Genomic DNA, 25998 nt, shown 5'->3' on the forward strand with positions numbered 1-25998 from the left:
CAAGTCCCTAGCTGTGTTTGTTTACAATTCTGAAACACCAAATATTTATTGGTAAAATAAAGACATAAAACATACGAATTTCTCACCTCCTCCGCAGCATCTTGACAGCTAGTAGGTGAGAAGATTGTCCCAGCAAGTAGGAAAACTAAGTAGATCTTCATGCTGAGTCCTGTTTAAAGCACAGATGGAATTAAAGCCATAGATCCTTGATCAAGGTTTAACATAACACAGAAGCCTAGCACCTTTCAAGTGACAGAAAATAGACTTTCTTTTCATATGTGGGTTTAATATTTAGTTTCTACTCGAATTTTGCTCATCTAAGTACCTAGCTCAAAAAAGATTAGTCCAATATTTTAACAATATAATGGAAACGGTGGGGTTCGCAAAACAAGAAGCCGTGACAAATTGTTGCTGTATTGCAAATTCTACCACCCTTATATGCTATAATATTGTACTTATATTACATTGTTTTCTACACTCGTTGAAGGCTATCAGCTGCTTTCATGTGACATTTTTTGTTGCATCATCATGTTACCCGGTGACTACGCCATCACGTTACCCGGTGACCGCCATCATGCTACCCGGTGAGCACGCCAACATGCTAAACGGTGATCACGCCATCATGTTACCCAGGGACCACACCATCACATTACCCAGTGACCACACCATCATGTTACCCGGTGACCACACCATCATGTTACCCGTTGACCACGCTATCATGTTACCCGATGACCACGCCATCACGTTACCCGGTGATCACGCCATCACGTTACACCATGACCACGCCATCACGTTACCCAGTTATCACACTATCATGTTACCCGATGACCACGCTATCATGTTACCAGATGACCACGCCATCACGTTACCCGGTGATCACGCCATCACGTTACACTGTGACCACGCCATCACGTTACCCAGTTATCACGCCATCACGTTACACCATGACCACGCTATCACGTTACCCGGTGACCACACCATCACGTTACCCTGTGACCACGCCATCACATTACCCAGTGACCACACCATCACGTTACCCGGTGACCACACCATCACGTTACCCTGTGACCACGCCATCATGTTACCCAGGGACCACACCATCACGTTACCCTGTTACCACGCCATCATGTTACCCTGTGATCACACCATCACGTTACCCTGTGATCACGCCATCACGTTACCCGGTGACCACACCATCACGTTACTCTGTGACCACGCCATCATGTTACCCTGTGACCACACCATCACGTTACCCTGTGATCACACCATCACGTTACCCTGTGATCACACCATCACGTTACCCTGTGACCACACCATCACGTTACCCTGTGATCACACCATCACGTTACCCGGTGACCACACCATCACGTTACCCGGTAACCATGCCATTACATTTTGACCACGCCATCACGTTAACCAGGGACCACACCATCACGTTACCCTGTGACCACACCATCACGTTACCCTGTGACCACACCATCACGTTACCCGGTAACCATGCTATTACATTTTGACCACGCCATCCCGATAACCAGTGACCACACCATCACGCTACCCGGTGACTGCACCATCACTTTACCCGGTGATCAGGCCATCACGTTACCCGTTGACCACGCCATCACGTTACCAAGTGACAATGCCATTACATTTTGACCAAACCATCACGTTAACCAGTGACCACACCATCACTTTACCCGGTGACCAGGCCATCACGTTACCCGGTGACCACGCCATCACGTTACCCGGTGACCACGCCATTACGTTACCCGGTGACAATGCCATCACGTTACCCAGTGACAATGCCATCAAGTTACCCGGTGACCACGCCATCACTATACCAGTGACCACGCCATCACATTACCTGGTGACCATGCCATCACGTTACCCGGTGACCATGCCATCACGTTACCCGGTGACCACACCATCACGTTGATCTTATTTTATATGTAAGTTATGAATTCTTACCTTAATTAAATGAATGTTTACCCTTTTAACCTCTAGGGCGCTTCTCTCCTTTGATCCCTGCTTTCATGGGAGGATTAATAAAGTTATGTTTTTATGAAGGTATTCGAGCACCGGTAAATATTCCGTTCTCTTTATCCGAATGATCAGCAACTCTGCGATCAAATTGCACCTGCAGTCTTTACCATCGTGTGCTGTGAGTGATGATGCTTCATACTTGAGAACTGATGGATGATTGTATGTTCCTGTATCTGAAGGTCTTGAATTCCTAATCATGAGGTCTCAGGGATAACAAGGTCTCTGAAACTGCCGACCTGTGTAAACGTGCACAGTGGATACTTGTAATATACTCCGCACCGAGGAAATAGTTCAGGTGAATGCAGGGATCATTATCTTTGATGTGGTTTGGACCAAAAAATAACTAGGTATTTAATATTGGAAGATCTCCTCCTATGGAACTGCTGCGGTCCTACACTGGGAGATCACTCGGGTCAAAAGAGATATCATTTTTTTTTAAAGAAGTGTCATGACTCGCGGTCTGCCCGCACTTACCTCCGTTCCGTCCCGACACCTGCTGGCAACCTTCCGCGCTGTCCTCCTCCGTCACGTGCCTCTCCCCGCACGCGCGGAGCACTCCCTACGGGAGCGTCAGTCCCTGCTGACGCTCTGGGCAGGCGCAGACCCCGCATCGCGGGATTGGAGGGCAGAGGCGAGACGCGGCACCGGCGTGTGACGTACGCGCAACGCCCCCGAGCGACGAGTCAAGAGGAACTCATTAGTTCCAGCACTGCCAGCTGTCTCTTCCCTCCCAGCCTATCCCTGGCCCCCGTGGGGGTCACGCCTCCGCTCCACCCCCTGGGGTGATTGGTCCTTGCCTGCTACTTATGCTCAGCTTTGCCACTGGCACTTCGGCTGAGCATAGACTCACGTTACCTGGTGTTTGCCTCTGCCTTCCTTGTCTTGTTACCTTGTCCTAGTTCTGCTTTCCCGTGTACCGACTCTGCCTGCCTTTGGAACCCTCGCTCTCTGGAACCCCAACCCTGGCTTGAACTTTGACCATCCTTATCTCTCCTGCCCTGACCCCTGGCTCTGGACTCCGACCATCCGCTCTTCTCCAGTTCTGTCCTTGGCAATTGTACCTCACACACTCTGGACCTCCCCCGCATCGGACCCGGCAAGTATACGTTTACTCTGATTTCTCCTGTCCCAGACTCGGCCAGCAAGACTACTCTACATTCCGGACGGGGTCACCGTGTCTGTGGCTGGTGGCTATCTATCCCCATCTCAGCACAGGGGTCTCGTCTAGTTTGTGGCAAGCACTGCGTAACATTAAGATGGTGTTTCCCCTTTTGAAGGATGATCACCGGATAGCTTCCTGCAAAACGCAACATCATCGGCCCCTCACGCTGGCCAGCAAATTCCTGTCTCCAGCCATATTATTTTTCCATCACTAAAAGGATAGTGTTCGGGCCAGATAAGCACATAGATGTATTATAAGTGGTACTGTACCTTTTATACTTGCCCACAGTGCAGTGATCACAGAGGGCTCCTGAGACCTGACGCACAGAGTCACTACACATGTCACCAGAGCTAGATACGGAGATCACAGTGAGATATAGTAGCACATGCATGACACTTAGCCAGCAGGTAGAAGTGACCATAGCTTGGTTTGGTTATATTTGCTACCCACTGTAGGCATGTTCTGAACAAGTTGCTCTTCCTCAATAAACTGATATATATTTCCCTCTGTGTACAACAAATAGCTGCCCATTTTTATCAGTGTACCTTCAAATAAAAATATCACTTGTGAGCTCATTCACATATCGAAGACAGGTCTGCAAGCCTGCTTTTCACTATTAATTCCTAGCATACAATTCTTCCATTATAGCCAGGGATTCTGGGAAATAACATGCAAATGAGCACACAGTGTCAGCTCTTGCTTGAAATCCATTTTAACATAGACCCCCCCCCCTCCCTATAAACGTATACCTGCTGTATTACACATCTTTTCAACATAGCCAGTAAACTCTTCTCCCAGACAGCTGGGCCTCATAAATATGAGGCTGGTGTTATTGGCATTTGCCATTTGAAGCTGTGATCGGTTACACGGCGTCTTGCTGCCATGGCAACCGTGACGTCGCGATGTCAAATGACGCCGCGTTACCGTCATCTTGGTGACGTCCGCGGCGTCATTTGACGATGGATTCTGAAGGAGAAGCAGGGCGGCAGGCACAGGAGGCGGACACAGCCAAGTGCCTAAGGGCGGCGGATTTGTAAATCTGCCGCTGTTCCCGTCACAGACAGGCCTGCAACCCGGTCTTTCCTCACCCTCTCTTGGCATACGGCGCTTCCACCTTGAAATGATTTCTTTTCTGTTTGGCATTCGCTTTTATTCATTCAGCGCTGGAATGAGTTTGGCACCTGACATATGATGACACCCAGTCCTGTTTCCATTTGCTTTTCCTAGTAAGCTACTGTTTGGGGGAAATATAGATGTAAAGATATTTTCTTTTGCTGGTTCTCTTTAGAATGAGAGAAAAAGACGGGGCTGGTAGGAAGTGATCAACTAATAACCCTACCAGTAGAAAAACGGAGGAATAATCATCCAAAGGCCGATGCTCCAGAATATGCAGAAAGCAATATACAGGAAGGCCCCGCTTCTCGGCGCCCCACTTTCGGCAATCCGCCGATATGGCAGTACCGAGAAGGGGGCCACCATTGTTGCGCATGCGCAGAACGGGCCGGTCCAATGTCGCGTATGCGCAGTATGGGCAGGTCCGGGGTCGGATGCATTGCCGGTCTGCGCATGCGCACATAACAAAAATCACCGGATCCGATTTTCGCTTTGCGGCGGGTCCTTGGAACGGAACCCGCTGCATGACTGGGGCCCTGCTGTACTTGCAATTGTAAAATGTAATCATGCCACTGATCAAGACAAATTAATTCTTTGAGCGTTGTGAATTACCCGTGTGGAAGCGGACTCACCATCAGGATGGGTGAATAACCATACTAGTAGACAAAAATGTCATAAGCAGTAGTGATAGTGAGTGGGTGGAACTGAAAGTGAATCAGAAAACAATTGAGAACACTAGATAGTGTGCTCGGGAGAAATTCACTTAATTAGTGATACAATTAATAGTCAGATGGGGGAGAGATGTTGGCTATACACACAGCTACGCACCTCGATAATGCTGTTAGTAAAAGCTGGCCATGATACAACTAGATAGTGTAATCATGGAATCATGGCCGCCTATTATTCCATTTATATCCATTATCCCTCACAGGGAATGGATTGATAAGGTGGGATACTCCATACCAGCTACACCTCATTAAGCATATTACATGATTACACTATCTATTTGTTTCATGGCCAGCTTTTACTAACCGCATTATTGGAGGTGCTTAGCAGTGACTGTGTCCGGTATTGATGGTCATCTACCATCATTGCTTATATAGCCAACGTCTCTCCCCCATCTGACTATTAATTGTTTATTAGTCATTTTGACTTTAGACTTATAACATCCTATCAGATTTTATAGAGCGCCCAATTGCATATTTCAATACATCTATTCATTGTTTATGTCTGATTAGATATTAGGAGGGAGTTTTGGCTCATCGCTACACTTTTGATTGATTTTTTAATTACTGTTATACTTACACTCAGTGATATATGTTTTAAGAAAACACTTTATTAAAAGTTATATTTGATACTACCTGAGGTGTGCATTTAAGTGAATTTCTCCCGAGCACACTATCTAGTGTTCTCAATTGTTCTTTCATTCTCTTTAGAATAGTTGCTCTCATTTTCGGGTGGAAAACCTGCCTTTTAACTCCATTCTCTGCAAATAAAAATACCACTTTATGAGAAAATTAATGTCTCAGATAGGTCTGCCACCCTGCCTTTCCCCATTATCTCTTAGTGTACAGGCTTCCGCTGTAGCCAGGGATTCTGGGAAATGACATGCAAATGAGCACTTAGAACTCAATTCTCAAAACTAGCACATGTTAAATTGTGAAACAGTCGATATAATTGCAGAGAACTATTCATCCCAAGGGCAGTATGAAGGACACAGGGTCATCCCTTAGGCTAAGTCCCCGCTGAACGCGCCAGCACACCCACCTTGCGTCCTGACGGTGCGTGCATGGCGCTTCACCGCGATTTGCAGTTACCTTTTTATGCCGCGGGGCGGGGGGTGGCCAAGACAGGTCGGGTGGGCGTGGCCATGACTGGGGGGGGGGCATAGGAGACATAGGGCTGGAGGGGAAAGAGTCTGTTCTGCGGACCCCATGCGCGGCCCCCAGCCTGTTCTGCGGATCCAATGCCCATGGGATTAACCCCTGTATTGCCAGAACTGCAGAAAAGGGTCTTTCCCTCCCTGATATATAAACAGTGCAGTATAACATACAAGTCGTCTTCTGCTGCCTCCCTACAATAACCACTCTGTTCCTCTCAACCACCCCGACACAAATCTCATCGCTGACCCCTCTGCTCTCCACATAAATACCAATAGGCCCATTTTAATAATGATGTTTTGGAAGCAATTTGGGGCCATGAGTGTGTCAGACCTCTTGTTGATAAAGAGCACTAGGAAAGGGAGGGGCGGGGCAGGGCAGGAGCGACCCCCCTCTCTGATTGGCTCCCTGGCGCAGCATGTGATGCGTCGCCGCATGGGAACACAATTCACTTGTATCCTCTGCTGGATGACACGTCACTGTGCAGTGAGCCAGGAAGTGAGGAGGCACCGGGGACAGCTAGGGAGAAGGTAAGGGGCTGGTGTGAGACGCGCACGCGCCGCCGACTGCAGCGGGGACCTAGCCTTAAGGTTGGAGGAAAGGAGATTTCACCAGCAACAAAGGAAAGGGTTCTTTACAGTAAGGGCAGTTAAAATGTGGAATTCATTACCCATGGAGACTGTGATGGCAGATACAATAGACATCTTTAAAAAAAAAAAAAAAGTTAGACATCTTTAGATAGGAAAGGTATACAGGGATATACCAAATAAAGAAACAAAGGAAGGATGTTAATCCAGGGAGTAATCTGATTGCCATTATTTGGAGTCAAGAAGGAATTTCCCCTTATCAGATATCATTAGATTATATTTTACTGGGATTTTCTGTTTGCCTTCCTCTAGATCAAAAAACTGTACATACAAATATAGGATAAAGTATCTGTTTACATTTAGCATAGGTTGAACTTGAAGGATGGATCTCCTTTTTTTTCAACCTCACCTACCATTTACCTATATAAGAGAAGGCGTTGCACCGCCTACAGCTTGCATTACCTAAATCGGATAAGCTCAACGCAAATGACTGAACTCTTTCATGGTAGAATCCCTGCTCATTCTCAAGCAGCTTTTATTAGTGTTGCAATTCTGCACTAATGCTGTAGGACATGTGTTGTCTCCAGGGAAATGAGAAGGGCAGTGACCCATGGCTATCCTTCATGGTCTGTTTCTTTCCTGCGAGATCAACATCTTTATGTTTATCATGTGCCTGACATCAAATAGCTTTACAACGATCAATTACACATCGCTGTCTAGTGCAATTTCCCAGCACATTATGGATTGTTTGCATGCGAATTGGCACCGCATGTGCCAGAAATGAAGTAAAACGGGATACAATACACCACTGTCTTTGGTTCGTGGCAGACAGGACTACATTCTTTGTGAGCACAATATTGTGCGAGGTTGCTCTGGGTACCAGATGCTTTCTGTGCCTATTTCAAAATAGTACACTTTTATTTTCTTTAAAGCAATCTTAGGTGCTTTTGTTATTCTAACCATCTGCTACATTAATTGCTATTTACTAACATAGTATTCTTTTTTTTACTCCCCCAATTATACTCTATGTAATACTTCTTTGTATAGCAAGTACATCAACTGGTGGGTGTTGTGGGTGCTCTGTGGCCTCTCAGTTGGCAGAGGCCTCATTGCCCCCAGAAACCACCAGGGGCACAGCTCATTCAGAGTTGTGGGGTTCTTAGTGATGGCTGGGGTACCCTGGTGTAGAGCGTGAGGTCCTTCTGAAGGGGGTGTAGGCGTGGCCGTTGCTCTCAGGGGTAACTTCGTCAGCAGTCCTGAGAGGTGGCACGCTACTGTGTATTTTTGGTTTTATTTTTTGGTGGGTGCATTTATTCATGCAGCGACCGACAAAAGGTACTTTATTGTTAACGCTTTTGGTTCTTTCCACAACATCTCCACTTTGGTCTCGTCTGTCCAAAGGACATTGTTCCAGAAGTCTCGTGGTTTGTTCAGATGCAACTTTGCAAACCTAAGCCGTGCTGCTATGTTCTTTTTAGAGAGAAGAGGCTTTCTCCTGGCAACCCTTCCAAACAAACCATAGTTGTTCAGTCTTTTTCTAATTGTACTGTCATGAACTTTAACATTTAACATGCTAACTGAGGCCTGTAGAGTCTGAGATGTAACTCTTGGTTTTTTTTTGCAATTTCTCTGAGCATTGCACGGTCTGACCTTGGGGTGAATTTGCTGGGACGTCCACTCTTGGGAAGATTGGCAACTGCCTTGAATGTTTTCCACTTTTGAATAATCTTTCTCACTGTAGAATGATGGACTTTAAATTGTTTGGAAATGGCCTTATAACCCTTCCCAGATAGATGGGCAGCAACAATTGCTTCTCTAAGATCACTGCTGATGTCTTTCCTCCTTGGAATTGTGTTAACACACACCCGAATGCTCCAGACTAGAAAACTGCTAAAACTTCGGCTTTTATAGAGGTGGTCACACTTGCTTATGATCAATTAATCAAGGGCATTTGATTAGCAGCCCTTGTCTGCTACTTAGGATCTTAATTCCTATGGAAGCAGTAAGGGTGTACTTAGTTTTTCACACATAGCTTCTCCATTTTTACTTTATTTTTGTTACATAAATCATGACACGGTGTAATATGTCATGTGTTTTTGTTCATCTGAGCTTGTATTTACCTAATTTTAAGACCTGCTAAGGAACAGATGATTGTTATTATGTCCTGATATGTAAAACCATAGAATTCAAAGAGGGTGTACTTTCTTTTCACACAACTGTATATGCACCTTATATCAACAATCAGACACATCATCTGGCAGACTGTGTGAGTGACTGAGCAGACATAACATAAAAAAGGGAATGAAAGACCACACACAGACACACAGACCTATTAAAAAATGTATATTCCTAGTGTAGTCCCCTTTCCCCCGTGTCTAGGGCGACTACGTGTGGTGCGTTACCTGATTGGCTCACAGGAGACCTGATCCTCCGCTGCAGGGAGCCTGGGTTGTACCTGATATGTATGATGACAGCACCTCCACCTGGGAGGGATACAAGTACAATTGGATAGCCCCTGCCCAGGAACACACAGTAGAGAAATGAAATGCACACAGTGATATAACAGATTATTCTTTACTGGTAACACAACTAATAACACATAATATACAAGCCTTGCACGGCCGTGCCCACACAATACACCACCGTCCAACCACCACCTTATAAACCCTGGTGCGGTTCCCCCAAAGTATTGAGGTGCCCTGCTGTAGCCCTATTGGCTGTGCTGTGCCACATGTCTAGCAGCCCCTGGCACTGCTGGGAATTGTAGTTCCCCTGGAAGCATACATGTAATGGCCGCCGCTATTGTGCTTGTACTGCACATGCACAATTCTCCCCCAAATGGCCGCCGCACCTCGGGGTACTCTGCGCATGCGCGAGGTTCCACTGCGCATGCGCGATGGGCAATATGGTGTCCCCCACTAGCCAGGTGCGTCACGCAGCCTCTGGAGTACCGGAGCTCCCACTCTTCACTGCCCGCAGGCATCCGCAGCCGTTGTAGACTCCCGCAGCCACATTGGGGGTAAGGGGATCAACGGGGACCAAGTGGGACCCAGAGAGGAACTGGCTACACTAGTATATTTCCACCACCAACATTTCTATCCCAAAAAAGATTATGGTCCTTCTGGAATCACCCCGGTGATTGCGGCCTACAATTACAACATACCCTACTTCAAAAGTCAAGGATTCTTCTCAAACATCTTCCTGATACCCTTTAATATTCTCCTTCTGTCTCCAATGTAACCTGACAGCCAAATGTCCAAGAAAGAGCATGCCACCGCCACCGGGCCGGTTCATGGTCTCACATTTTAATCTGGTCTGTAACTGTTACATACGCCTATAACATATATTATCTCTTACTGTGCATGCAATGTCTTGTATATAATGTATAACCCTGCTCCCCTAATGTAACTATGTATTTGTAACCATGTATCTGTCATCATAACTCTATGCCCAGGACATACAGTACTTGAAAACGAGCGGTAACTCTCAATGTATGACTTCCTGGTGAAACATTTGATAAATAAATGGCATTCCATCGGTGCAGTTGCACTAAGACCCACACTTACAGAGGCCCTTCCCCACAACAGTTAAACTGATCGTTGGGGGAGAGCGCCAGAGCCTCTGTAAGTGCCTCTTACCTTCTTTCCCGCTTCTCCTCTCCGGCATCTCCTCATCTCTGCGACGTCCCATTGCCATGACAACATGATGTCACGATGTCCCTAAGAGGAGGAGCAGGAGAAGATGCCGGAGCAGGTAAGAGGCTCCCTGCTCTCCCTCGGCACCGAGTCCGTGAAATTTCAAGCTGGCTCTGCTGACCAACCACAGAACCCCAACACTACCAACCTCTCTTCCCCAACAAAAGTGTATCCTTTTTCTTATGGATTGTAAGGTCTTTGGAGAAGGGACTTTTCTGTTAAAGTGACATTTTTGTATGATCTATGTTCATTTTTTCTCGATCATCTTTCACATATACAGTATCGTACTGTGCTGCATAGTATACTGGATTTCCGTCTGCCTACAGCATGTTTTTGTATGCAAACAAGAGGAAGATGTTGACTCTCACTCATTAGAAAATACAGTGTCTCTCACTTTTTGCTTGACTGGTCTCCTGGACTTGAACATAGCTACAAATCCTAAATTATAGAGTTACATAGTTACCTAGTAGATGAGGTTGAAAAAAGACGTACGTCCATCAAGTTCAACCTATGCTAAATTTAGACAACAGATACTTTATCCTATATCTATACTTACTTATTGATCCAGAGGAAGGCAAACAAAAAAACCCATTAAGGGGAAAAATTAATTCCTTCCTGACTCCAAGAATTGGCAATCGGATGAATCCCTGGATCAACATCCTTCCCATGTATACTTATTTGGTATATCCCTGTATACCTTTCCCATCTAAAAAGATGTCCAACCTTTTTTTGAACAAATCTATTGTATCTGCCATCACAGTCTCCATGGGTAATGAATTCCACATTTTAACTGCCCTTACTGTAAAGAACCCTTTCCTTTGTTGCTGGTGAAATTTCCTTTCCTCCAACCTTAAGGGATGGCCCCGAGTCCTTTGTACTGCCCGTGGGATGAATAGTTCTTTTGAAAGCTCCTTGTATTGTCCCTGAATATATTTGTATATAGTTATCATATCCCCCCTTAGACGCCTCTTTTCTAATGTAAATAAATCTAATTTAGCTAGCCTCTCCTCATACGTTAGATTGTCCATCCCCTTTATTAATGTGGTGGCTCTTCTCTGCACTCTCTCTAGTTCCATAATGTCTTTTCTTAGGATTGGTGCCCAAAATTGTACTCCATATTCAAGGTGTGGTCTTACTAATGCTTTGTAAAGGGGCATAATTATGTTTACTTCCCTTCCATCCATTGCCCGTTTGATGCAAGATAAGATCTTGTTTGCCTTTGCAGCTACTGCATGACATTGGGCACTATTGCTAAACCTGCTGTCTACAAGCACTCCTAAATCCTTCTCCATCAAGGATTCCCCCAATTATCTTCCTTCATTTGGAACCTTTAAAACTTACCCATCTTATGACACACCTCTTTAACTAAACATATGGGTAGCTCTGTGGCTGATACTATACATCTTGGATGCACTGATCTTGGCCCCTTTCAGACGCACTTACCAGAACAACCTCCTACTGTCTCTGTAAGTTCTCCCTACCTAGGCTGCGTTTATAGTGCCGGCGACGGTGACGCAACGTCTCAGCAAAACAAATGTATAGCCACTGTCACGCGCGCTTATAGTAGAAGTGACGTGACAGCGCAACGGAGCGACGGATTGGTCGCGATCGCTGGAAGTCAAGTCAATTTGATTTTTCCATTGACCGCAGCATGACATAACCGTCGCCGGCACTATAAGCGTAGCCTTAGGCCACGCTTATAGGGCCGGCGACGCAACATCGCCCGAAAACAAATGCATTGTCGCCGCCGCGTGCGCTTATAGTAAGTGTGACGGCGACGGGGTGATGCGATTTTCGGAAGCCGGGAATATTTGATTTTTCAGGGGCTGTCGCCTCATGTGACAGCCCCTGAACCAATCAATGCCCTGGTCACCCGCGACGCCGCCGCAAAGCGAAATACAACTTTCGCTAGCGGCGATGGCTGACGTCATGCGTCGCCGTCACGGTCGCGGGCACTATCCGCGAAGCCTTTGATTGTAAGCTCTTCGGGGCAGGGACTCCTTTTCCTAATGTTACTTTTATGTCTGAAACGCTTATTCCCATTATGTTATAGTATTATGTCACGTGTATCACTGCGGTGAAGCGCTAAGTACATGGCTGGCGCTATATAAATATAGATATACATACATTTGTTTTTTGGACCTTGTCAAACAAGGGTATTGAGTGACGGGGTCATAGTCTCCCAAATATTAAAGTAAATATCATATCGGTGTAATTTTGGGGGGCAAGGGATAAACAAATTCAAATGAGGCTAAACTCTTGTTTTCAATCATAATGACGCCACGAAATGTTTATTTTGATATTGACTTGTGGTGATTGCAAACAGATTACAACCTTAATTCACAGTCTTATCCACGGAACGTTTGCGCGTATTAAATATTTGCTTAGTTGTATTATATTTCCACCGTGAAAGAAAAGGTTGAAATGACAGCGCAATCAAAATCTTTTATGTATAGGTCTGACTGTGGATATGTATAAATCCCTTTAGCCTCCCACCAGTTTATCTCCGTGATTCTAACAGCCGGCACAGAGATCTGTGAATGTTCAGCATGTGCCCTTTGTTTCTTATGAATATCCATCCTTAAAAGTCTTCCAAATGCTGGAAATTCTACATCAAGCACAGGGCTTTTATAGCACTTGCTGTTTCACATGCTAATCACATACTGTACCTTCTAATCATCTATTTCAGACCCCCCCCCCCCCCCCCAAAAAAAAACATGTTCTTTTATTAGCAGAGCTTATTAAGACTAGTATTACTATTCATCTCTTCAGAGCTCATATATAAATCTGCTCTGCGCAGCACTGTATTGTTGGAATCATTGCAGGTGACTTTTCTCCTGTAATGAGCACACTCCCATTATAGACTCCCTGCTATCTGTTGTTGTAGCAATCCACAGAGTCGTAAATGATGGTAATGTTACATGATACTAAAGTGCAGTGTGTGCCTCTATTTGTACGTTACATTATGGGTTTGTCAACAAACCTCAACAAGCGATCAAAGCAGATCTTTAATACCAAGCAAACATTAACAACAATCCAGGCACAGATGGTGTCACTTTTCTGAGCGCTTCACCTCTTTGTCACCCTATTACATCTTTCATCCTATTGCCCAGTTGTTCTCTTTGTCAGCCGTCCAGCTGTTATTTTGATTTAATCTCACTCATGCATTGAAATCCCCTCCCTTGCCTCCTTTGACCTCTATTTTGTGTGCATCACATAGCCTGCTTGGAGTGGACCAAGGGCTCTCCTAGGACAGATGATTATATTATTAGCTCAGACCTAAGGGGGCAACTCAGACCCTGAATGGACATTTATCATTTCATGAGCTGCGGTAGAGCTGGTATTCACTTAAACTCTGTATATCAGAACGGCCTCCTACTGTCTCTGTAACTTCTCCCCACTTACCACTTAGATTGCAAGCTCTTCAGGGCAGGGACTCCTTTTTCTATAGTTTTATGTCTGAAGTGCTTGTTCCCATTATGTGTTATTATATTGTGTCTCGTACTGTAAAGAGCTATATAAATAAAGATCTACATACATACATACATACGAAAAAATACTAACTAGCGCTCAAAGGGATAGTCCCAAAATTGCAAATACAAGCATGAAGACACAGCAAGTGTAAAAATGAAAATGAATATAAGAATAGAAAACAGAAATAGAAATAAAGATGGCACAAATAAACACATTTAAAAAAAAATCACTTTCTAATGTTCTTGGCAAGAATCAATGTATGAGAAATACTCATATGGTGTCTATATATATATATATATATATATATATATATATAAATACATATATATTAATACTCATATGGTGAGGGGTCTTCTACCACCTCCAAGAAATGTTTATCTGCAAGGAAAGAAGCACAGAAGAAGAGCCTCCTATGGGAAGTATCTACTATATATTTGTGAAATCACTGTATGTCTGCTCCCAAGGGTCAATCGCATTGGACCTTGGGCCTGTCACTCCTGCTCAGGCCATGCCCGCCCCCGCACACCTCTCATTGGCCTACGTCCAACACCAATGCCACACTGTCCCACCCCTCACTGACTCTCATTGGCCTGCGTCCAATGCCCGCCCCCGCACACCTCTCATTGGCCTGCGTCCAACACCAATGCCCTAATACTTCCACACTGTCCCACCCCTCACTGAGTTTTGGGAACGCTCTGGGGCCACGCTTCACAGCTATCAAAACCTTCACGTCTGCTACCACAGACTGCCGAATCAGGTACAGCAGTGTTTCCCAAACTGTGCGCCGCGGCTTGGCTAGAGGGGCGCCGCGGCTTGGCTAGAGGGGCGCCGCGATCAGGGCCGCCAGCAGCAAGAAACAAGGGCTGCTAGCTCATTAAAAAAAAAAAAAAAAAACCTCTGAGGGGAAGCAGAGGAGCGGTCACGTGACCGCTCCCATCCAATGGGGCTGCAGCCTGCCCGGCATTGCAACTGCAGAGCCACCAGACAGCACCAAGGTGTGTGTGTGTGTGTGTGTGTGTGTGTGTGTGTGTGTGTGTGTGTGTGTGTGTGTGTGTGTGTGTGTGTGTGTGTGTGTGTGTGTGTGTGTGTGTGTGTGAAAAACGGGCTGCAGGGTGTGTGTGAAAAACGGCCTGCAGGGTGTGTGTGTGTGAAAAACGGGCTGCAGGGGGTGTGTGTGTGTGTGTGTGTGTGTGTGAGAAAAACGGGCTGCAGGGTGTGTGTGTGTGTGTGTATATATGTGTGGTGTGTGTGTATATATGTATGTATGTGTGGTGTGTATATATATATATGTGTGGTGTGTATATATGTATGTGTGGTGTGTATAGCTACTATATATTTCTGAAATGTCTGTATGTTTGTCTGCATGCCCTGTGTCCCTAGGGCCAATCGCATTGCACCTTTGGCCTGTCACTCCACCTCAACACTGTCCCACCCCTCACCACACTGTCCCACCCCTCACTGACTCTCATTGGCCTTCGGCCAACACCACTGCCACACTGTCCCACCCCTCACCCCACTGTCCCACCCCTCACTGACTCTCATTGGCCTTTGGCCAACACCACTGCCACACTGTCCCACCCCTCACCCCACTGTCCCACCCCTCACTGACTCTCATTGGCCTTTGGCCAACACCACTGCCACATTGTCCCACCCCTCAGTGACCTTTGGGAATGCTTCTAAGCACCTAACACTCACCGCACTGCCTCTTGCAAACACCCCCCTCCACCACCACCCCCCCAACCTCATGCACCCCCCTCCACCACCACCCCCCTCAACCTCATGCACCCCCCTCCACCATCACCCCCCCCAACCTCATGCACACTACAAACGCACGCCACAGCTCTCCCGCTACTGCAGCCCATCACCAACCCCCCTCACCCAAACATACAACGCACGATGCTCCATCACCCCCCCCCCTCACACCAACAGCAAACGCACGCTGCTGAACATACAACGCACGATGCTCCATCACACCCCCCCCCCCCCTCACCCGAACATCCCCGGAGCACACCCAAAACTACCCCACCCCCCTCACCCATACATCCACCGCACGATGCTCCTCCGGAGCCCCTCACCCCCCCCCCCCCATCCACCGCACGATGCTGCTCCGGAGCCCCTCACCCCCCCCCCCCCACTCACCCGAACATCCACAGCACGATGCTGCTCCGGAGCCCCTCACCCCCCTCCTCACCCTCTGTCCGCCCCCCCCCCCCCTTTCCTGGCCGCTGGCCCGCAACAACGGAACTACCCCCTATCACCTCTCCGCGGGACCTCAACATCACCCGCTCTCCCGGAGCACCCTCTCCCCCGGTGCTCCCCCCCTCAACCCCCCCCCCCCCCCCCCAGAGCACCCTCTCTCCCGGTGCTCACCCGCTCCCCCGGTGCTCCCCCCCTCCCCCCCCCCAGAGCACCCTCCCTCCCCCCCCCCCCCAGAGCACCCTCTCTCCCGGTGCTCTCCCGGTGCTCCCCCCCCCCAGAGCACGCTGTCGCCGCTCTCACCTTCAGGCCTAGAGGCCGTGCCCCCAGCTCCCCATCCCCGCGCGCGCTGCTCCGGCTCTCAGGCCTAGCTGTCTCTGTCGGGAGCTGCACGGGCCGCGGCCCACACCCCCCTCACCTGAGCGTCTCAGCTCCGCATCGCCGGGGGGAACCGCCGAGGAACCCGAGGAGGAGCGCGGCCCGGTGCGAGGTAAGTAACCGCACGGGAAGAGATCTTTCACCCCCGGCCCGGCCCTTCACCCCACCCGGCGCTTCACCCCACCCGGCCTGGCGCTTCACCCGGCCCGGCGCTTCACCCGGGCCGGCGCTTCACCCCCCCCCCCCCCCCGCCCTGGCCCTTCACCCCCCCCCCCTGGCCCTTCACCCGCCCTGGCCCTTCACCCGGCCCTGCCCTTCACCCCCCCCCTGCCCTTCACCCCCCCCCCCCCGGCCCTTCACCCCCCCCCGGCCCTGCCCTTCACCCCCCCCCGGCCCTGCCCTTCACCCCCCCCCCGGCCCTGCCCTTCACCCCCCCCCGGCCCTGTCCTTCACCCCCCCCGGCCCTGCCCTTCACCCCCCCCCCCGGCCCTGCCCTTCACCCCCCCCCCCCTGCCCTTCACCCCCCCCCCTGCCCTTCACCCCCCCCCCTGCCCTTCACCCCCCCCGGCCCTGCCCCCCCCCCCCCCGGCCCTGCCCTTCACCCTCCCGCCCCCACCCTCCCTGCCCTTCGCCCCCACCCTCCCTGCCCTTCGCCCCCACCCTCCCTGCCCTACACACGTACACACACGTATACACACGTACACACACGTACACACACACGTATATACACACACGTAGGCACATGTATACACACACGCGTAGACACACACACGTACACATACACACGCAGGCACACGTAGACACGCAGGCACACGTAGACACGCAGGCACACGTAGACACGCAGGCACACGTAGACACGCAGGCACACGTAGACACGCAGGCACACGTAGACACGCAGGCACACGTAGACACGCAGGCACACGTAGAAACGCAGGCACACGTAGAAACGCAGGCACACGTAGACACGCAGGCACACGTAGACACGCAGGCACACGTAGACACGCAGGCACACGTAGACACACGTAGACACGCAGACACACGCAGACACGTACACACACGTATACGTAGACACACACGCACGTGTACACACACACACACACACGTGTACACACACACACGTGTACACACACACACACACACGTGTACACACACGTGTACACACACACACGTGTACACACACACACACACACGTGTACACACACACGTGTACACACACACACACGTGTACACACACACACACGTGTACACACACACACACAAGTGTACACACACACACACACGTGTACACACACACACGTGTACACACACACACGTGTACACACACACGTGTACACACACACACACACACGTGTACACACACACACGTGTACACACACACACACGTGTACACACACACACACACACGTGTACACACACACACACACACACACGTGTACACACACACACACGTGTACACACACACACACACATGTACACACACACACGTGTACACACACACACGTGTACACACACACACGTGTACACACACACACACGTGTACACACACGTGTACACACACACACACACGTGTACACACACACACGTGTACACACACACACACGTGTACACACACACACACACACGTGTACACACACACACACAAGTGTACACACACACACACACGTGTACACACACACACGTGTACACACACACACACGTGTACACACACACGTGTACACACACACACACACACGTGTACACACACACACGTGTACACACACACACACGTGTACACACACACACACACACGTGTACACACACACACACGTGTACACACACACACACACACATGTACACACACACACGTGTACACACACACACGTGTACACACACACACGTGTACACACACACACACGTGTACACACACGTGTACACACACACACACGTGTACACACACACACGTGTACACACACACACACGTGTACACACACACACACACACGTGTACACACACACATGTGTACACACACACACGTGTACACACACACGTACACACGTGTACACACACACACACGTGTACACACACACGTACACACGTGTACACACACACACACGTGTACACACACACACACGTGTACACACACACACACACACACGTGTACACACACACACATGTACACACACACGTGTACACACACACACACGTGTACACACACACACACGTGTACACACACACACGTGTACACACACACACGTGTACACACACACACACACACGTGTACACCACACACGTGTACACACACACACACACACGTGTACACACACACACGTGTACACACACACACACACACACACGTGTACACACACACACACACGTGTACACACACACACACGTGTACACACACACACACACACGTGTACACACACACACGTGTACACACACACACACGTGTACACACACACACGTGTACACACACACACACACACACGTGTACACACACACACACGTGTACACACACACACACGTGTACACACACACGTGTACACACACGTGTACACACACACGTGTACACACACACGTGTACACACACACACGTGTACACACACACGTGTACACACACACACGTGTACACACACACACGTGTACACACACACACGTGTACACACACACACGTGTACACACACACACGTGTACACACACACACACACACACGTGTACACACACACACACGTGTACACACACACGTGTACACACACACACGTGTACACACACACACGTGTACACACACACGTGTACACACACACACACACGTGTACACACACACACACACGTGTACACACACACACACACACGTGTACACACACACACACACACGTGTACACACACACGTGTACACACACACACACACGTGTACACACACACACACACGTGTACACACACACACGTGTACACACACACACGTGTATACACACACACACGTGTACACACACACACACGTGTACACACACACGTGTACACACACGTGTACACACACACACACGTGTACACACACACACACGTGTACACACACACACGTGTACACACACACACGTGTACACACACACACGTGTACACACACACACACACACACGTGTACACACACACACACACACACGTGTACACACACACACATGTGTACACACACACACACACACGTGTACACACACACACACACACGTGTACACACACGTGTACACACACGTGTACACACACACACGTGTACACACACACACACGTGTATACACACACACGTCTATACACACACACGTCTATACACACACACACGTGTATACACACACACACGTGTATACACACACACACGTGTATACACACACACACGTGTATACACACACACGTGTATACACACACACACACGTGTATACACACACACACGTGTACACACACACACACACGTGTACACACACACACGTGTACACACACACACGTGTATACACACACACGTGTATACACACACACACACACACGTGTATACACACACACACGTGTATACACACACACACACACACGTGTATACACACACACACATGTATACACACACACACACGTACACATACACAATGTATACAAACAAACATGTATACACACACACAAACATGTATACACACATGTATACACACACGTGTGTATATATACACACACACACGTATACACACACATACACTATCCCCAGCACCACCACATCAGCACACCGGTATCCCATGCCCCCCCCCCCCCCAGCACACTGGCATTCTCGGCTCCCCACCATTCCCAGCCCCCATCAACACCATCAGCACCCACACATTGGCACCTTCGCACCTCCCCATCGGCACACCCACATCCGCACCCCCCACATCAGCAACAAACCCTCCCAAATCAGCACACCGATACAATCACCATCAGTACAGCCACAGCAGCAGTACCACCGCACACTGCCATGGGCCGCGTGGACCACTCCCCACCCAAATGCCACCCCCACACCACAAACATCCCGGGCAACGCCGGGGCTCTCAGCTAGTGTCTTTATAAAGTATAAATCAACACAATAAAAACTCCAAAATTGATACAAACGTGTCTATGTAAGTGTGCACAGGGCCGCCAACTAAAATCTTGGGGCCCAGGACAAATGCAAGGAGCAGCTTTTGGGCCAAATTAAATCCTTAGCAGCACGCTCCTAGAGGGCACCACTATTAGGGATTATAGTAGCAGTAAGAGGTTTAAACAAGTGACTAAAAACCTCTACCGTAAGCAGCACAGTGATAATAGAGAACACTTGTGAGCACATTCACATGTCTCAGACAGCTCCCCAAACCATCCTTACTCCATAATCACACGGCACATAATGCTTGCACTGCAGTGAGGGAAGCACAATACAAACAGAGCCATTGGAATTTCTTCTCCGTTAAACATATTGTTATTTTCTTGTCCTAGTTTTGCACCATTTTGCCCTTTAATACTTACTCCACCCCGCACAGCTAATTAACAGAAATCAAACCCCACTCGCATACAGGAAACAAAAGGCTCAGCAGAAACTGGAAACGCTTTGATGTACAAACATACAGACTGCAGCCAACGAACAAATCCTGCCAGTGAAACTCCTGCTATAAACATATTGGAAGCTACTTCAAACCGGGCTTTCTTTCTTTCCTGAGTTTCTGGGCATTAAGTATAATCCATGAGAGACGGAAAAACCACACCGGAAAAGCAGCCCAGCGTTCTCTTGGAATAGGACAGTGTCTCAAGTCCTTTTCCATTTTAGAAGTGCAAGTTAAGAAACATTATTCTGCTGATACCACAAAAAACGTGTTGCAGAGTTGAAAATATTTCTGTGATAACGAAGGACTTATCAGGCAAAGATCAGAAATGCTAGTGGCTAGATAGCATTGCAAGTAATCACATATTTCTCTAATGCTGCCAGAACACAATATGCCAAAAGAAAAATTCTCCCTGTGTTTGAGAAAACCAGTACAATCTGGAGACTTTGGCATAGTTCTAGTAGAGTTGAGCTGGCTTTACAGGTCCTGAATGAAATAAGGATCCAGAGCCATAGGGGATTGATAAAACTGTACGTGTGTACACTGCGATAACGTATCACACACAGGTAAGATGGGATCTGCTCCCTTGGGCCTAGATCCACTATGCTCCTTTAAAGCGGCAATCCATTCTCAATTTTTTTTAATTAATTAATTTTTTTTACCCGAAATTGAAACAGGGGGTCTCCTGTGCTGAACCCCATTAATTTCAACAGGGGACCCCCTACTTACCCCCGTTGGGGTTACTGGTAGCCACTGTGCTCGGCAACCAGGGTTCATGTTTTGGGGGCAATTCAAAGCTCTCGCGTCATGCGGTCCAATAGGAAGCAGTGACATCATCAGGTTCGGCTTCCTATCGGCAAGCGTGATCAAGGCACTAAACTTTAAAGGTCTTGTTGCTGAGCAAAGCAGCTACCGGCAGCCCCTATGGAGGTAAGTATCTCTGGAAGCAGGGGGGCCCGGAGCTGAAATTAATGGGGTACAGCTTTAAAGACCCCCTGCTTCAATCCAGGGTTAAAAAAAAAAGAAAGAAAGCTGCTTCGATTGCTCCTTTAACACAGGGCAAATAACGTAAGGTCGCCTAAAACAGGAACGGACATTATTTTTCCGAGTTAATTACTTATTCACTAAGATAATTATATACACAACAATATAATTTCTCGATAGCATTATTAAAGTCTTGGCGAGAAGGAATGGATAGCGACAAAGACACACCCCTGCCTGTTCTCCCCCTGTGTCACGCCCCCCCCCCTTACCTTTAATGCAGCGTCAAATGACGCTGCTGGGTCATGTGACGTGACATCACATGACTCCGTGGCGTCATTTGATGCCGTGTTGCCATGGCGACGCGTGGCCCAAAAGCTGGCTCAATTCAGGTAAGTGAGTTACAGAGGCGTCACACTGAAGAAGGCGGGGCCCCTGTAACCACCACGCCCCCCCCCCCCAAAAAAAAATCTCGCCCCCCAGTTGGCGCACCCCTGGATTAACCTATACTTTGCATGTGGTGATACCTGTGAACACACCTGAGATATGCAAATAAATAAAAAGTTAAAGAAATGGAAAAATAAATATTCACAAGGCCCACACCCCCTCACCCCCCCTCCCAACAGGTCAGCTTCTCAGGATATCCCAAGAAAAATAAAATAACTGCGCCAACCGTATTAAAATGGGTTCAAAGTTTCAGTCCCTCATAGAGTGTAGTCCTGCTGCCAGAGTTTCTTTCAGAGGTGATTCACCAACCTCTGTATTAGTCACAGAAAAGAAGAGGGGGGGGGATCCTCCGGCGCGGTGTTTCACTCAGATTTCCAGGACACATGCAATATAAAACAGACAGAGGGACTGCAATCAGGAAAGGTTAAATCACAGTAGTATACTGGGAATGAGATGTATAGGAGGCACACTTACATTGAAACACCAGAATTCACCTTGGGTATAGCGTGTGCTTCTTAGTGTGACCTCAGGAAAAAGGGGGAAGTCAGGGAAAACATAGTATAATACCGTTTATTAAACAAAATTGATTAAAAAAGAGATTGCCAACTCACAAGTGACCATTAAAAAATGGCATAGAAAGGAGAAGTTTTCAGTCTCTGCCGGACTTCCTCCCAGGTGGTTAGGTGTCCGCGTGGAGTCTGTCCCAATTGGTAGGATGGTAGTGCAGCGATGTGGGTGAAAATCGGGTGGTTTGCCCAGACTTGTGCACAGCCTGGTCTCTCTCAGGTAACAGGTGCGAGCGGACCGGAGAGAAGCAGGAGCCGCGATCTCCCTGTGAGCTGCGATCAGACAGCAGGCGCTGGGCGGCTCCTGCTTCTCTCCGGTCCGCTCGCACCTGTTACCTGTTACTAATGTAAGTGTGCCTCCTATACATCTCATTCCCAGTATACTACTGTGATTTAACCTTTCCTGATTGTGGTCCCTCTGTCTGTTTTATATTGCATGTGTCCTGGAAATCTGAGAGAAACACCGCGCCGGAGGACCCCCCCCCCTCTTCTTCTCAGGGTATCCCAGCTTGAAGTGCAAATCTATTTACAGCACAATGTAGCCGAACGCCCCAAACCCCGCTGTTACTGTAAGGAGGAGCGCTCTTCAGTCCCCCATATGGGCCGCGTGGTTTTAGCACTTATCTGCAGAGAAGGACATTTTGATTTGAGACCTGGTGGAAATGTATGAGGAAAGTGAAGAATTCTCGTAATGGGGGCTGCAAAACAGGTCTCCCCAAAAACAGCACCAACTATACCCAAGAAAGAACATATTATCACTGCCCTGTATTGCACCAGGTTTGCAGGTGCGAGGCTTGGGTCAGTGTTGTTGTAACTGGCACCGTGCAGAACAAGTCAGGGGGGCTCGACTCCAGTCCTCAAGCCCCCCAACAGGTCAGGTTTTAAGGATATCCCAGCTACAGCACGGGTGGCTCAGAGGCCTCTGATTAAGCCACCTGTGCGGAAGCAGGGGCTGATTGAGTCACCTGTGCTGAAGTTTAGATATCCTTTAAACCTGACCTGTTGGGGGGCTTGAGGACTGGAGTCGAGCCCCCCTGACTTAGATGACCTAATATATATATATATATATATATATATATGGGCTGTAATTAGCTCGTTTGCATATGATTTAGAATAACGTCCATTACCAGTAATGCCTGGCTTTTACAGCCGTGAAACCCGGTAAACATCACCGTATTTACAGAAGAAAATAACGCATAGTGAATAACGGGCATGATCCCGTGAAGAGTAACAAGAACCAGCAAAATTAGGTGGAAAAAGTGCGCTCCTAAAGGTGAGAGTTAAAAAAAAACCCTTGTAATAAAAGTGACAACAAAAAGTGCAAAAAAAAAAAACACCACCAAAAAAGGGAAATGTTATATTTAGAAACACAGGGTATGCGAAATCTCTTATATGTGATACAAGGATTAAATAAAAAAACTTTCATTAAAGTTAAAAGCAAATATGTACGTATGGTGCTAATAAAAAAAATCATTCTTATACCACGTGCACTATAATACTTCTGTGAGAAAAACTGCATATGCAGAGCATACGTGGTCCAAAGAGTGAAAAACACAACAAAAAAGCCAAAAAAAGGTTACGCAGATCATTCGATAGGAATAAAAAGTCTCAAACAGCAGAGCTGGGGAGGGATCCAGTTGCTTCTTAATCTGCGGTCCTTTTTTTTAATGAAAGGAAAACCATTATGGGATCTATGTACTAAAGTCTCCCGATTGCAAAAGTGCAGCAAAATCAGTGCAAAAAAACAGCGATATTCATCCAAGAGAAAGAATCCCATTGAAAGCCATGGGTTTTTTTTCCCCCCTTTGATAATTCTTTTGCACCGGTTTTGCAGCCGGAAGACTTTAGTAAATGAACCCCCTATATGTTCAATACATTTTGTGCAATTATTTTGCTCCAGTGTGGCAGCCAGGAGACTGCAATTGGGACGTTCGTCAACATAATGCCAAACGCCAAAACATCCGCTGTCGACTCTCAAAAATAAGAAATGTCGTGTATATAAAAAAAAATCTGAAAAACTGGGGCAACATGCTGCAGCAATGAACAGCATTCCCACTCAAACTAAAGGGATTTTTCTTCTTTGATTCTGCTTGGAATTTGTGCACCGATTTTGTCCCAGTTTTGCAGCTGGAAGACTAATAAATAATGACCCGGGAAGGGTGCTGAGACCTATGAGAACAGTTTGTCTGTGGCTGCTCTAGGGGGGGAAATTGCAAAGTTTCCCTGCTGTGAATCTGGTGCAAAATATACAGCTCCAGATTTTAAATCCCATTGTCTTCAAATTGCAACATTCTTCTTGATACATTTGGTGTAGTTGTTTGCTCCAGGTTTTGCCGCTGGGAGACCTCCTTGTTACATAGTAGATGAGGTTGAAAAACGACATACGTCCATCAAGTTCTGCCTATGCTAAATTTAGATGATTGATACTTATCCTATATCTGCACTTACAGTATATCGATCCAGAGGAAGGCAAACAAAACCCCCCAATGAAATATTATCCAATGATATCTCGTAAGGGGGAAAATACATTCCTTCCTGACTCCAATAACGACAATCCCATTTCTCCCCGGATCGATTTCGTGTTTATTATAGCACCAGGATTATCAACCAGAAACAAACACTGTGCTTCCAAATTTACAGTTGACAATTCTGGTACTAAACCATATATTTTCTTAAATTGTGTCTCACATAGACTTTGATAAAGAATCCCCAAAATGGGTTGTGTCTAAACTCTCCCTGGTGCAAAACTGGTAATAAGCAGTTACTGTAACTGTCAGGTTTAGCACAAACAAAAAGGGCTTTCACAGTGGGCTTTCCCTAAATTGTTCTTGCCCCTCTCCTGTATGTATGTATGTATGTATGTATGTATGTATGCATGTATGTATGTATGTATCTATGTATGTATCTATGTATGTACTGTATGTGTGTA

The 25998-nt window shown here is 47.6% G+C and overlaps 1 protein-coding gene across 2 annotated transcripts in view; it reads right to left on the minus strand.

Annotated features, from left to right (window-relative positions):
- Positions 1–25998, minus strand: part of SERPINF1 (serpin family F member 1) — a 51709-nt gene that overhangs the window by 25293 nt on the left and 418 nt on the right. The window contains exons 2-3 of one of the 2 annotated variants that reach the window (XM_075589305.1): positions 9185–9265; positions 87–169 (exon numbers count right to left, since the gene is read on the minus strand). In XM_075589305.1, coding sequence (XP_075445420.1) covers positions 87–169; positions 9185–9265 — 164 coding nt within the window. The remainder of the gene's footprint in view (positions 1–86; positions 170–9184; positions 9266–25998) is intronic. The other variant, XM_075589306.1, reaches the window with a different exon arrangement.

This window comes from Ascaphus truei, chromosome 3 (assembly GCF_040206685.1).
Source record: "Ascaphus truei isolate aAscTru1 chromosome 3, aAscTru1.hap1, whole genome shotgun sequence".
Lineage (NCBI taxonomy): Eukaryota > Metazoa > Chordata > Amphibia > Anura > Ascaphidae > Ascaphus > Ascaphus truei.